The sequence below is a fragment of the Mauremys reevesii genome, linkage group 10 (genome assembly GCF_016161935.1).
Source record: "Mauremys reevesii isolate NIE-2019 linkage group 10, ASM1616193v1, whole genome shotgun sequence".
Lineage (NCBI taxonomy): Eukaryota > Metazoa > Chordata > Testudines > Geoemydidae > Mauremys > Mauremys reevesii.
In genome coordinates this window covers 70046025-70060616 of record NC_052632.1, presented here as the reverse complement: position 1 = coordinate 70060616, position 14592 = coordinate 70046025, and the positions used below count along the sequence as shown (strand labels likewise).

The 14592-nt window shown below is 43.0% G+C and overlaps 1 protein-coding gene across 2 annotated transcripts in view; it reads left to right on the top strand.

Moving 5' to 3' along the window:
* RAC1 (Rac family small GTPase 1) overlaps positions 1–14592 on the top strand; it is a 31476-nt gene that overhangs the window by 4046 nt on the left and 12838 nt on the right. The window contains exon 1 of one of the 2 annotated variants that reach the window (XM_039490663.1): positions 8287–8623. The exons of the other annotated variant lie outside the window; for it this stretch is intronic. Coding sequence (XP_039346597.1) covers positions 8589–8623 — 35 coding nt within the window. The 5' untranslated portion in view covers positions 8287–8588. Of the gene's footprint in view, positions 1–8286; positions 8624–14592 lie in introns of those variants that run through there. 2 annotated transcript variants of the gene reach the window in all.

Here is a 14592-nt window from a genome sequence, read left to right as displayed (position 1 = left end):
TGTCCCGATATTTAGGTCTTTGTCCTGTGTCCCAACCGATCTTTGGTTGGGATGCAATTTGTCCCGATATTTTGTTCCACCGGCAACACTCGACTTTATTTCTTTATTTATTTATTTATTGCTGCTCTGCTGGCTGCACTCGGCTTTTTTTTGTTCCCCTCGCTGCTCCGCTGGCAGCACTCAGTGCTCAACCCCCTGCTGTGCCCCAAGCCCTGCCCACCAGGGGTAAAAGTAACTTAAAAGACTTACTGGTACTCCGTAGTCCTTAGGAGGGGGAGGGACCTCGACTGGAAGAGGCATGGCCTCTACCGGAAAAGGCGGGGGTCTTTAAATCCCTGGGCCCTTTAAATCAGGATTTAAAGGGCCCGGGGCTGCAAATGTGGTAGCAGCAGGTGGGAGCCCCAGGTCCTTTAAATCACCTCCAGAGCTACCAACTGTAGAGGCGGCTGAGAACCCCAGGGATGATTTAAAGGGCCCGGGGCTCCAGCTGCCACTACCACCCTGGGGCCTTTAAATCATCCTTGGAGCCCTGGGGAGGCAGCGGCGGTGCTCCGGTGGTAAGTTAATGGGCCCGGGGTGGTAGCGGGGGACAAGCCCCTGGCCCTTTAAATCACCACCTCAGCCCTGCCGCAGCTATCCCAGAGCTCCGGCAGGCTCCGGGGACGATTTAAAGGGCCCAGGGTAGTAGCAGCTACCGGAGCCCTGGACCCTTTAAATCATCCCCAGAGCCCTGCTGCCAGAGCCCTGGGGAGGAGGCAGCGGGTCTCTGGCGGCAATTTTAAGGGCTGGGGCGGTAGCAGCTGCTGCAGCCCTGGATCCTGTAAATAGCCACGGAGCCCCAACGCTGCTACCCCAGGGCTCCAGCAGCAGGGCTCTGGCGGCAATTTAAAGGGCCACTGCTGGGAGGCCCAGGCCCTTTAAATTGCCGCCAGGGGAAGCCAATGGCTCTTGCTGGTACGCCGTATCGGGGCATACTGGCTTACTTTCACCTCTGCCGCCCACTCCTAACCGCTTCCAACAAGTTCCCACCCCAGCCTCATGTCTTTCTGCCCCAGTCCCTGCCCCTTCTCTCAAGCCCCACCTCCACCTAACCTCTTCCCAACCCCTCTCCACCCACACTCTGCCTCTTCCCACCCAGTTCCACCCCCTTCCTGAGCACACCCTGTCCCCGCTCCTACCCCTTCCTCCCAGCGCCTCCTGCATGCTGTGGAACAGCTGATCCATGGAGGGCTCCTGTACGAGCGTATCCCTACACTTGCCATCCCTGTGTGTCCCTGCACTTCTCCCTTTCCTTTGTCCCCATGTGGCCCTGCAGCCCCCCATTCCCTATCCCCGTGTGGCCCTGCAGTCCTCCTCCCCTGTCCCCTTGTGGCCTTGCAATCCCCCCATTCAGCCCTTGGCTCAATGCTGTCATCCCATTAGCTCCTGAGCTCATGTCCCTGTCTATCCCCCCAGTAGCCCTTTTGAACTCCAGTTTGTGACCTTCCAGCAGCACCATGTGTCCCGTTCTGTCTGCTCCCTGTCTCCCCCATATCCTGTGCCTCCTACCCTGGCCCTGTGGGCAGGGCACTGTGAGGAATGCAGCCAGCTGCGGGCTGCTACTGCCTGTGAGCTGGCTGCCCTCTGTTCTGGTTCCACGGCAGCCCCTGGCGGGCAAAAAGTGTAACTGCAGTGCCTCTCCAGCAGAATATATTTTCTGCAGAGAAAAAAAAATCTGTGCGGTACATGAATTCTGCAGGTGTGTAGTGGTGCAGAATTCCCCCAGAAGTAAGAACCAGGCCCTTTAGCCGTTCTTTCTTATGTTTACACTTATACCACCATACAATTGACAAATGGGTTGATTCTATACCTGTTTTAAATAGAAGCAACAAAGAATCCTGTGGCACCTTATAGACTAACAGACGTTTTGCAGCATGAGCTTTCGTGGGTGAATACCCACTTCTTCGGATGCAAGTCATGTTTTAAATAGAGTTACATTGTCATACAACTGAAGTAACCTGGCAGAGAATCAGACGTACAATTTGTAAACATAGACAAAAAGTCCCAGTCTCAAAGAGCTTAGTACTATGAGTAGTTCCATTGCCTCCCATTGCTTTCATGGTAGTAAACGTTATAATTAGTACTAAGTGCATGTTGGATCAGCATATAAATGTATAAATTAATACTGAGAAAATGAATAGTGAGCAAACACAGAGTGGTTTGTGGTCATTATAATTTAAATACCTAATGGAAGAGGTGGTTGTCAGAATTTTGTTAAGAAAGGAAAGGACCTGTTTCCTTTATATGTGTAATACCATGTAAACCACCTGTGTTAATACTACATTAAAATTATACATTTGGTTTACAATTTTTAATTATTACTTACATAAGAACGATCATACTTATTTCCGAAAATATTTTTTCCTAAAATTGTATTTTCATAATTCTTTCAGTCTCTCTCTCCTCTCTACTGTAGTTTAGTGTTTATGTGGGAGAGCAGAGTTCAGCAGTGACCTTAGGCTCTCTTTTCATACTCAAGGTTGGTGGGAGAGGTTCTTACTCATTAAAATGGTGTCTGTGCATGCTGCTCTATAATTGCCTCCAAGTCAGTGGGTTGTAGGATGATAGAGGGAGGGAGCCTTGATAAGGGGAGTAGTCATCCAGGGCAGCTGAATTAAAACCTCCCCACCTCTGTACCTGGACCTTTCCTCTGTAAACCCCCCCTTCACTTATGCATAGTAGAAAAGGAAGTGCCCACATCCTGATTTTGCTGAGTCTTCCCATTGCCGTCAAACTTAAAAATCCCAGTTCTCATGGCTAATAGAAGGGGAATCCTTCTGCCAATATTTCTAATTATTACTCCTGATATAGCTTGTTTATTTTGCCAGTCTCATTTCACATAAGTTGCTAAGAGCCTTCCAATGATCACTGTTGACCTAGGGTCAATTGGGATAGCTCAGTGATTTGAGCATGGGCCTGTTAAACCCAGGGTTGTGAGTTCAATCCTTGAGGGGGCCATTTAGGGAACTGGGGTTAAAAACCAGACACACACAACTGTCTGGGGATTTGTCCTGCTTTGAGCAGGGGGTTGGACTAGATGATCTCCTGAGGTCCCTTTCAACCCTGATATTCTATTCTAAAAGTCATAGTTCCTCTTTTATTTTAAGCTGTTTTTCTCCTACAGCAGACTGAGTGCTAAATTTGAATGCTGTACACATCAGCTGATACTGCATTTCTTCAGTTTTTCAGGATTCAGGAAATCAATCATGTCTAAAATGTCTGCCTGTAATTTTAAATACTGTGAGTCTGCCTTTGATTTCACACCAGTTTTACACCAGTCTGACCTCCTGACTTCAGCGGAGTAGTTATTCTGGATTTGCACTTGAGTGAGAAGATAGCTTCTGTAATCTGACTAAATTAAAAGTAGGTAGCATGCAGTAATAACTTTACTAAAATAAGTAATTTAAGGAAAAACATTAAACACAAAATAAAACACACCATTCTGCATAAATTGTGTCTAGCTCTTTTAGTCTTCAAGCTCTTTACAAATATTAACTATTTAATCCTAAGGAAATTGAATAAATATTACTATCCCCATTTTACACATGGGAAAACTGAGGCAGAGAGGTTGGTGACTTGTCCCAGGCCACTGTGGAAGCCAATATCATAGCCAGAACTAGAACTCAGGAACAGGTTCCTGAACACCTAGTCCTGTGCTCACATTTTTCTTTCTGTGAAGAACAAGGCTCTGACCCTGCACCATTAAAGTCAATGAGAGTTTTGATATTGACTTAAATTAACACAGAATCAAGTCCTATTTGCACTGTATTTAAGCAAGCCATTTGTTTTAACTATCATGTGACCTGAAAAGCACCTACACATTCAATTTTTTCACTGCTCCAGTGAGAGAAAACCCTTTAAACTATTTTTTTGTAAAATAAATAAATACAATTGAGTTAAAAATTTATATACTTAGGACTCAACCTTGCCCTCTAATACTTTGTGAATCACTTTGCTTCTTGTAAAATCAACTACTGCTCAATACCCAGTAAAACTAATTGTTTCAAATTGCTATGAAATTAAATTACACTGTTTTCCCCCTGAAAAACAGTTTTACAGTGGCAAGACAGACTTTTAATTTTGTGCCTAGAAATGTTAACACATTGTCTGTTAAAGGAAAATAAATTAATAGTGCTGATGTCAGTGAAAAGTGCAATCTAAAAGTTGGAGCCTGTGTCTAGGAATCAGGACTCATATGTTCTATTTCTCACTTTGACAGGGACATTTGCTTCACTTCATTGTGCTTCAGTTCCCCCATATGTAAAATGGGCGTCATAATGCTTATCTACCTTACTGTGGTGTTGTATGGCTTTCTTAATTAATTAATTTGCATGAAAACATGGAGAGATTCTTGGATTAAAGATGCAATCAAAATGCAAATTATCTCCATAATCCTGATACTCCGTCATAATGTGTAAAACTTTCCAGTATTGCATCAGTATGATTATCCTGCCACTCCCTGCCCACATAATCATGCTGCTGTAGTGCCAGCACAATAGAAATTCACACAGTATCTGAAACATTTTGAACAACTTCCTCTTCATGTCTAAGAATTTTTTGTTGTATTTTTTAAAAATGTAATGGATGAGGAGAGACAGGTTACCAGATTATAAATCAATATTAAGGCTCTGACATAAGCCTCAGGTTTATGGTTCATGATATTATCAGAACATTGGAAAGATTTTAAGGATTCACAGTATCACCATTACTTTTTTACATAACTACTTGTACAATACCATGTTTGTAACTACACAGTCTATACATATTACTGTCAATTTGCACATTTGCAGATTATCAGGTACTTTTATGTTTGTTAATTAATTTAAAACTTCCCTCTCCCTCCACACTCTCTTCACCTCCTTCATCCTGTTATCTGATTCTGAGGTTTTGAGCAAATTTTTTTTTCTATTGTGCAGTTTATTCAGCTTCATATTTAAAAAAATTACTAAACAGTTGACAATTCACATGCATAAACTCAAAACATTCCAGCTCAGAAAAAGTACTGATTTTTTTCCCAGTTTTATATTAAGGCTTTTAGGACAGACAGACAGACATTCTGGATGTATGTATGTTTGTTTTCTAAAGGCCGTAATGGACTGAAATGTTCTATTTGTTAACAAATCTACTGAAAGTGAGTCCTGGTAGTATTTAGTTTCATTCCTTTTCTTTTCAGTAGTGTATAGTAGATGGGGGCCCATGTGATTTGGAAGGAAAAGTTATCTTCAGCAAAAGTTTTCTTCAACAATGCCTTGATTTGGAGTGCTGAATAAGCCATTGTAATGTTATGTCTATGTTATCCTTTTCTTTACAGGAAATAGAATAGCAGCAGATTTCTCGGTCTTGAATAGCTGAAAGGTTTAATTTCTCAATTAGCTGTTTTTCATCCAGTGCACCAGGAAGGTCTCTTTTATTTCCAAGGACTAACACTGGAATTCCATGCAACTGTGGCTTGTCTATGAAGCTGTGTAATTCATTTTTGGAAGCTTCTACTTTTTCTAAATCTGCTGCATCCACCATGTAAACAACTGCATTGACTCCTCTGCAATAGCACTCCCACATGCTTCGAAACCTTGGCTGTCCCCCAATGTTGTCAGGCTCTAACCCGTCTGTCTGTCCCCTTGGCCCATCCCTCACTCTTCTCATCCTCAGGACAAAAAACTTGTTGGCAAAGAACTGTGTAAATTTACAACACTATATTAATTATTTATTTCTGTTTTTAAAAAGCTTTTTGCATTTTAGAAAACATAAAAATACAAGAATAAAATAAATAACATGGGTAAAGAGATATTACAATTCAATAATAAACAATTCCTAATGTATCCAAAGGAACAAAAAAAAAAAAACAGTAAGGATCTGCCTTGTACAGCATTCATAGGATACTTAGTTTAAGGGAGATATTCAGCTATGATTCCAAATGCAGAGTTTCCATTGATCCCAGATGATTCAATTTTAGCATGTTTGAGACAATAAAATTTTACAAATACATGTTAAAAATATGGAATGGATCCATGGTTCTCTATTAAATTATATGGAACCCATCCAATATTGAATTATTATTTTAATGGCTTAAGTTAAATATATATCTAAAACTTTTGTGGTATAAATATCTGACTACACAGTTAAAATAAATTAATAACAAAAGTTAAAAATGCCTTAAATTAGTTTTAACATTTATTTGTAGATGTAAGTAAAAAAAACTGATCCCCAAATAACCAGGTGGAAAGACTTTGAAAAGAACACATGGATAAAGATTTGGGTTGCCTTTAACAGGACCATCATAATAATTTGTGCTAAAGCAAATGCTTTCTCCATGGCAACCTCTTTCCTTGTCTTTTTATCCTACTGAAGTCATTTTATGTTTTGTCATGGCAGTCAGGTGCCATAAATATAACTGTGAAGAAAATAAAGTTATGATCTAATCACAGGAGTAAGCAAAAAGAATAAAGGTAAATGTGCAAAGGATACTTTTGTATTTTATTATGATTATATACATAAAGAAGACTAAAAGTTGGGGTGTTTAGATTAGTTAAAGTTGTTGTTTCTGTTTTTCACATTAGACATACTGGATCTAATGATTCATTCTGGATGAGCTACGCTCAGTACAGGAAGTGGGGGAGGAGAGCAAAGGTCTTTGCACTTCCCTTATCCCCATGTTCTGAGACTATCCACAGGCCTGCTTAACACTACTAGCATGAGATCTGTGCTAATTTATGCTCAGCTGTCCATATAGCCTCCAAAGGCTGTTGCAACAGCCAAGAATAGCTGGAGCTCAGTGGCACTCTGGCCACACTTCTGTCCTAAACCACATCCCAGATAAATTCCTTGCAGTAGAGATGGTTAAAACCTTAAGTTAGGGTATTCCCTGTGGAGCATATCCACTGCCTTTGTGACTTCTCCATCTGCTGAAATGTCTGGAAGGGGCTGTAGGATAATGGAAAATCAGGTCCATCAGGATTTGACTTCCCTGTTATTGCTGAAGGACCCTCTGGAGGACTGGAGAGCTAAAAGGATAATGTTACTGCAAGAGACTGAAATCAGAGCAATTGACAGGGAAAAGGATTTGTAATCAGACAGTTTTAAAATGATTGGGATTTTTGTTTGTATAGTTTTTGTTAACACTCTTTTAACTCAACTCTTAACAGATGTTTAAAAGGAGAAAAATGTAATGTGATAATATCTCATGTGCTGACTTTGTGGTGTGATGTTATGTTGTGACATGACAAATCAGTGTCACAGCATCATGATGTAATGTCATGAGGTTGCTTTTTGTTTGTGAGGGCTGCCCAGAGGTGGGTGGGGGGACAAGTGGGGCAATTTGCCACAGGCCCCGGAGGGGCCCCCACAAGAATATAGTATTCTATGGTATTGTAACTTTTTTTTAATGTAAGGGGCCCCCAAAATTGCTTTGCCCCAGGCCCCCTGAATCCTCTGGGCAGCCCTGTTTTTGACATGACAACCACCTCACATCGAAGAGCAATGACTAGGGTTGCCAATTCTGATTGAAGCTATTCTGGGAGATATTTTTCCCCAACATGATGTAATGTCATTTTCTTAAATACCCTGTTAAAATCTCCTGGATTGTTTTAAATAGTTGCTGGGATATCCATGCTGATTCTGGGAGACTCCAGGCAAATCCTGGAGGGTTGGCAACCCTAGCAATGATCCACCTGATAAAGGGGCTTCCCTAGGTCCTTCATGACAGGGAGACATGGTCTCTTGTAGCACCAGGTCAGGATATGACACCACATCACATGACAAGACAGCATGATGGAAAAGGCTCCCTCCTAATAGAGGTGTGTATGCCAGTGTGTTGGCCTCATGCTGAGATTAGGGTTGCCAAACCTCCAGGATTGGCCTAGAATCTCCAGGAATTAAAGATGAAATCTCCAGGAATACATCCAACCAAAATTGGCAACCCCAGCTGAGCTATGGTGCCCAGACATGATGACTGTCTGTCTCACACAGGCTGTGAGATGGTCCCATAGCAGGACCCCATGTCGCACTAGGACTGCCCAGATAAAGCCCTCTGTGGCGGCTGAGGCGAGTTCCCTGACTAGGTTAGTAGCACAAACATGGCGGCCCCTCCTTGTCTGAGGTAAGGGCAGGGACACCGAGCCTATCCGAAGCCGTTACTTTCGGAGGGGCACGTCCGAGCAGGGCCGAAGATGGCCGAAGCCAAGCCCCCCGTGAATCACGTGTTGCCGAACACTAACGAAGCTGCGGCTGCCCTCGGGAGAGGGAACCCGAGGTTTTCCGAACGGTTCCGAAGCCGCGTCGCTGGCCGGGTGGGGGTAGACGAGCGGTTCCGAAGGCGGGGCAGCTGGTGCCGAGCGCGGCGAGGCCGGATGTGAGCGGAGCGGCAGCTTCCTGTTTCCTTGCAGCGCTCTCCGCTCCCAGCTTTGGGTGGTGGCCGCTGCCTCTTCCCCGCTTCCAGGCACTGAGGGCGGAGGCGGCCAGAGGCCGGTGCGGACCCGCGCGCCCCTAACCTCACGGACCTTCCCAGCAAGGGAGCAGCAGGAGCCGCAGAGGCTCGGCCCCGAGCAGCCCCGATGCAGGCCATCAAGTGTGTGGTGGTGGGAGACGGGTAAGTCCCGAGCGCTGCTGCTCCTTCCCCGGGTGGGACCCGACCACACCCTCCCCTCCCGCTCCCCGCGTGGGGTGGCCAGGGCGGGCCTCTCTCTCCGCGTGCCCCCACCCGTGGGGTGGCTGGGGCGGGCCCCTCTCTCCACCCGCTCCCCGGAGGTCCGTCCCCACCCGTGGGGTGTCCGGGGCGGGCCTCTCTTCACCCCGCGCTCCCTGGGCGACCCCACCCGTGGGGTGCCCGGGGCGGGCCTCTCTTCACCCCCCGCTCCCGGGGGTCCACTACTTTCCCCCCCCCATAAGCTTTCCACACCCAGCCCCAGCCCAATTCCCAGGGCTCCCTGGTGGGAAGGGCTGCGTGTATAAGTTATTCTGAAGTAGGTGGCGTTGTAAATAACTGTGCAAGAAATTGATGGATCCCCAAGCTAGTGCTGGATGACATGGATACAAAGCGCCCCCCCCAAAAAAATTGTGTAAGTGGGGTACACAACCTGTTGGCAGTGGCAGGTTATTTCAGGGTTGTGGGTACGTTTTGGGAGATGTGTACTGGTGTAGAAGCAGAGCCACCAGGGGACAGGGCGGTGGTCCTTCTATTCCTGTTGGCAAATGGGAGTGAGGGGAGTGGGGGAGATATGGGATAAGGGGACGGCTTCAGAATTGCTAGGAAATGAGGGTGTTCCAGGCTCCCATAAGGATGTTGGTGAATGGTGGGTGCCCTAGAGCTCTGGGTTTATGTGGTGAATGGATAAGTATTCCAAAATTGGATGATTGGGTGGTGACTTGATACATAGTATTCATATGTACAAAAATAGGGGCCTTCCCTATATATTAGTGTGTGAGGGTGTGCACTCCATTTTGATGCTGTCAAAGAGATGGCCACTTTCCCAAGTTATTGTAGGGCTATTCCCTTATTCCTGACTGCTTCTAAACCACAATTGGTTTAGCAATGGACACAACTGTTTTCCCTGCTCCCTAATTAGATTTGTCATGTATAGTTTAAACAGTTCTTTCCTACTTTAAAGTTATATGGTAAAGGTACTGTCAAAGTAACTGAATGTAAAACTTATACTTTTATCTCTAACATCTCTTTAATAGGACTTAATTATAGTAGTAATAAACACTGGCAGTTGTAGTTCATTGTTTTGATAGACCTATGCTTTTACAGCCAAAGATTAAAATGTAGATCAGTGTTTCTCAAACTGGGGTCTGCGGGCCCTGCTGATCAAGTCCTCCCTCTCCCCCTATCTCCTGGAGGCTACTGAAGCCAAACCGGGAGATTTTAGGTGCTAAAAGTCCAGAGGTGCAGCAAGGCTAAGCCAGGCTCCCTACCTATCCTGGCCCCATGCTGCTGCCGGAAGCAGCTGGCACATCTCTGTGGCCCTAGGGGCAGGGGAAGCGTAGGTCTCCGCATACTCCCCGAGCACCAACTCTGCAGCTCCCATTGGCTGGGAACTGCAGCCAATTGGAGTTGCGGGGGTGGTGCCTGTGGGCAGGGGCAGTGTGCGGAGGCCCCTTGGCCCCCCTGAGTAGGAGCCGCTGTCAGAGAGATGTGCTGGTCACTTTCAGGAGCTGCCCAAGATAAGTGCTGCCCAGCCGGCGCCCACACTCCACATCCCCTCCTGCAGCCCAACCTCCTGCTCCAGCCTAGACCCTGTACCCAAACTCCCCCCCCAGAGCCCTCGCCCCCTCCTGCACCCAAACCCCCTCCCAGAGCCAGCACCCCTTACCCCCTCCTGCACCCCAGCCCCCTGCCCCAGCCTGATGAAAGTGAGTGAGGGTGGGGGAGAGTGAGTGACAGGGGGAGATGGAGTGAGCAAGGAGGCAGGAAGGGTGGGGCGTTGGGGGAAGGGTTGAGTGGGGCTGGGGCTGAGCAGAGAGGCTTGAAGGTCCCCCAAAATTTTTAAATCAAAGTGGGGGTCCTCCGGTTGCTGAAGTTTGAGAGCTGCTCATTTAGATTATAAACTCAGAGTAGATTGTGATCTCTGCAGGGCAAGGACTGTATTTTACTATGTTTGTAGCTAGTAAGGTAGGGACCTGGTCCTAACTGGAGCCTGTATGTGCTATTGCAGTGCAAAAAATTATCAACCTGTCACATATTAATTGTCTGTAAAGAACTGTGCACACCTGTGGTACTTTGGATGCCCTATTATTATAATAGAAATAACTTTCTGATATAATTTGTAATGCAATTGAACCCGAGTTTATGCATAGTTCTACCTTTGTAAAGAACATGTTGGAAGGTGTGTATTGTGTGTTTTAGTGCAGAATGATGTCGAATAGGCTTCATAACAGGAAGCTCTTCCCAGCATCTTGGAAGCATTTTTTTTTCTTACTAGATGTCAGAGCTCATGGAGCATCACAGGCCAGCTGGAGAACAAGACTTGTTTTATGCAGTTTGTTTTTTTTCATAGAAACAAAAATCCCAGTGTAGTCTAAGCATAATTGGACATCACAGCAACCCAGTGTAGCTAGACTGAGAAGTGTAAGTACAGCTAGAAGAAATCACCATCAGCCCTGTGCCATTTAATGTGGTTTTCATCATGTTACTTGGGAATGATTGGTTTTCATTAACATTTAGACTGTTTAAAATAACTTTTAACAATGATGTCTTGATGCATTTGGCAGACTCTTATAGTGCTGTAATTCATTGGCACTGGTAGGAGATCATTCTTTCACTTAGATTAAATTAATATAATGAAAGAGTAAATTAACTTTGATTTTTAAATCAACATCTTAATTATTTGTCTAAAATATTTTATTAAAATTAATATTTTGTCTGCGTTAGATGTTCTGAAAGAATGAAATCTACCTGGGTTCAAAAAAGAATAAGATAAATTCATGAAGGATTGGTTTGTCAGTGGCTGTTAGCCAAGATGGTCAGGGATGCAACCCATGCTCAGAGCTACCCTCAACCTCTGACTGCAACAAAACAGGAGTGTATCACTCCAGAATTGCTCTGTTCTGTACTTTCTCTCTGAAGCTCTGGTCCTGGCCACTGTTGCAGACAGAATACTGGACTAGATGGACCATTGGTCTTACCGAGTATGGCAGCTCTTATGTTCTTAGCAATTTTTTTCCTATTAACTTTTAAAATTTGATGAATAAAGAGCAAACAAGTATAACAACTTATATACAAACTCTTCATAATGTGTTAATAATTTACAAGCTAATCGTAACAATACTTAAATTGTGATTGTACACAATATGAATGGTTAATAAATAGGTCAATTATTTATATTTCTCATTTTACAAACGGTTTCCATTTATAAAAATCTCACTAGCTTAACATAGCAAATTGTATTTAAACAAATTTTTGCCAGACCTAGTGTTGCTGATAATAAATTTAAATGCTATTTTCCATGTTTTGAAAAACACTTTAGAATGCTGAATAGAAGGAAACCACGTTGTGTATGGTGGCTTTATTAAACTATATAACTGAGATCCTGATTTGCTTACGTATACATATTAATTTGTGTATTCTTTGCCAAATTCTGCTAGAAAAAACAAACCAGAATATATAAATGTACATGTGTCATTGCTACTACTAAATTTCAGCATTTATGGACTGTTTGTCTTTAGCGTACCATATGTGTACCTGGTTATGTATGCCTTAGACTTCATGCCTGAACCGATATTTATTGGGCACACAGTTGGTTAGAAAAGCACAGCAGTTTCTACGTATCTATCTTTAACATGAATATTGTTTCAGAGTGATAGATGGCAACTGTTGCTTTCTGAATTATTTTATTATGCAGAGAAATAAGATTGTATGATGTGCAACACTTTTCTGCTACTTACTTCGATATTGATTATTTATAAGGAATTCTTATTGAGGATGAGAATTTGGTACAAAAGCAGTGACACAAGTTATTTTTAGCGGAGTATTTTGGTTTCATTCAGGCTTGTTTAGATGCTTCAGTTAGGGAAGCAACTGGTTATTGTTATGGAATCCTGAGCGGTTTCATCTAATGAGAAGGGACAGTTCTGCAGTGGAAGTCAACTGATTACTAGGCACCACAGAAACAGCCAGACCTCTCGTATTGTAAGGGATTTTGTCATCCTTAATATATACTTAGAACTGAAACAGTGAATCAGTGGCTTCCCTTTATGAATGCAGTTGAAATTGCTTTCCTTAACACAAAGATTTTCACTGACTGGAAGGCGATATTTAGTATAAATCAAAGCTGTGATATGTTTGATTCAATAGTTAATGGTTAGCTTTTCTATTATAAATTGTCTTCTGAGATTTATAACTTAGCTGTAAAAATTCTCCCAGATGGAAAGCTGAGCTTCATCTTGAAAATTACTAACTCTTAAATTTAGTAAAATATGAGGTAGGTTAGGCCACAAACTTATAGTTCTTGTTATATACTTAAAAAATAATGTTTTTCCTACTAAAGTGTTTAGGGCACTAGAGTAATACAGTGTTGTTGATTCTTACGTATAAGACACAAGATTTTAAAAAACAACTAGTAGAAACTTAACTGTAAAAAAAAAAGTTCAGTTTTTTGCTTGAATTTAAATCAATATGGAGGCATTGTTTTAGTGCATAAAAGCCAATTGTAGCTTCATTGTCCAAGCTCAATGAAGTACAGAAAGTAAACAAAATAGTGAGATGTAAACCTTTCAGTTGATCTAAGGTATCAATAGAACAAAGAAAAATTAAAAAAAATATTAACTTGGCAATATCCCTTTAAAACAAAGACAATTGGCTTGTTTTAGTTCAGTGCAAATATTCTAAGTTGTTTCCAGTGGTGAAGCATTCCTGTAGTATGATGGTTCTTTAATTTTCATTCTGCTGAATACTTCAGCCTTTCCCATAGCCGTCTGTCAACTTTGGGGCCACTCGAGAGGCTGTTGGGGGCTGGAATTTGGGGAGCTGCTGTTACAACACACTTTTGAATTTAAAAATTAAAACTTTTGGTAGAATTCTGGTTTATCTAGAATAGTACCTTTTGGGAAAGAAACTTAGGATTTAGTTCTCAGAACTGGTAGAATAAGATATTGGATCATTTCAAATAAAAGCTCCCATCACAGAGTCTCTAGGCTAGGGGTCGGCAACCTTTCAGAAGTGGTGTGCCAAATTTTCTTTACTCACTGTAATTTAAGCTTTCGCGTGCCAGTAATACATGTTAATGTTTTTAGAAGGTCTCTTCCTAAAAGTCTATAATATATAACTAAACTGTTGTATGTAAAGTAAATAAGGTTTTAAAAATGTTTAAGAAGCTTCATTTAAATTAAAGTGCAGAGCTCCCCGGACCAGTGGCCAGGACCCAGGCAGTGTGAGTACCACTGAAAATCAGCTTGCGTGCCTCAGGTTGCCTACCCCTGCTCTAGGCTCTGAGTGGTGTTAAACCTACAAAAAAAAAGTACACAGCTTTTTGACCAGTGTCAATGCTAGAAGAGTTTCATCTACTATTTAAATTATATGAATTCTGAGAGAAGAGATGGGCCTTACACTGTGTACTGAAGGTCCATACGCTGGTTCAGGTGGATCGAGGGGGAAATAAATTCCACAGGGAAAAGCCTTTCCAGGAGGATTCTAACAATTCCTGGACATCTGAATTAAGTAAACTGTTAACCCAAGTGCCTCAGTTGGCCTCCATTGCCATGGTTGCAAACAAGTGCCATGTTCTCAACTTTAAAATTTCAGAAAATCTCCAGTTGTCATATTTCTGCCTGTGGCAATCCAGTGGTGTTAAAATTGGAGGGAATATTAATGTAGAGTGTCTGTCAGCATTTTTACCACAGTGCCATCTAACCCTGCTCAAACCAAATCTAGTGTTGTGCAAGACTTACCAAAACTTGCTAGTGTAGATATGGCCAAAGAATGACTTTCTTGGGTTTCCAGGATCCAAACCATGTAAAATTTTGTAGATCAGTCAACACCTTGAATTGAACCTGGAAGCAAATAGGGGTTCAGTGCAGTCTTGGGAAACTTGGGGTAATATGCTCTGTGGAACACAGTGAAAC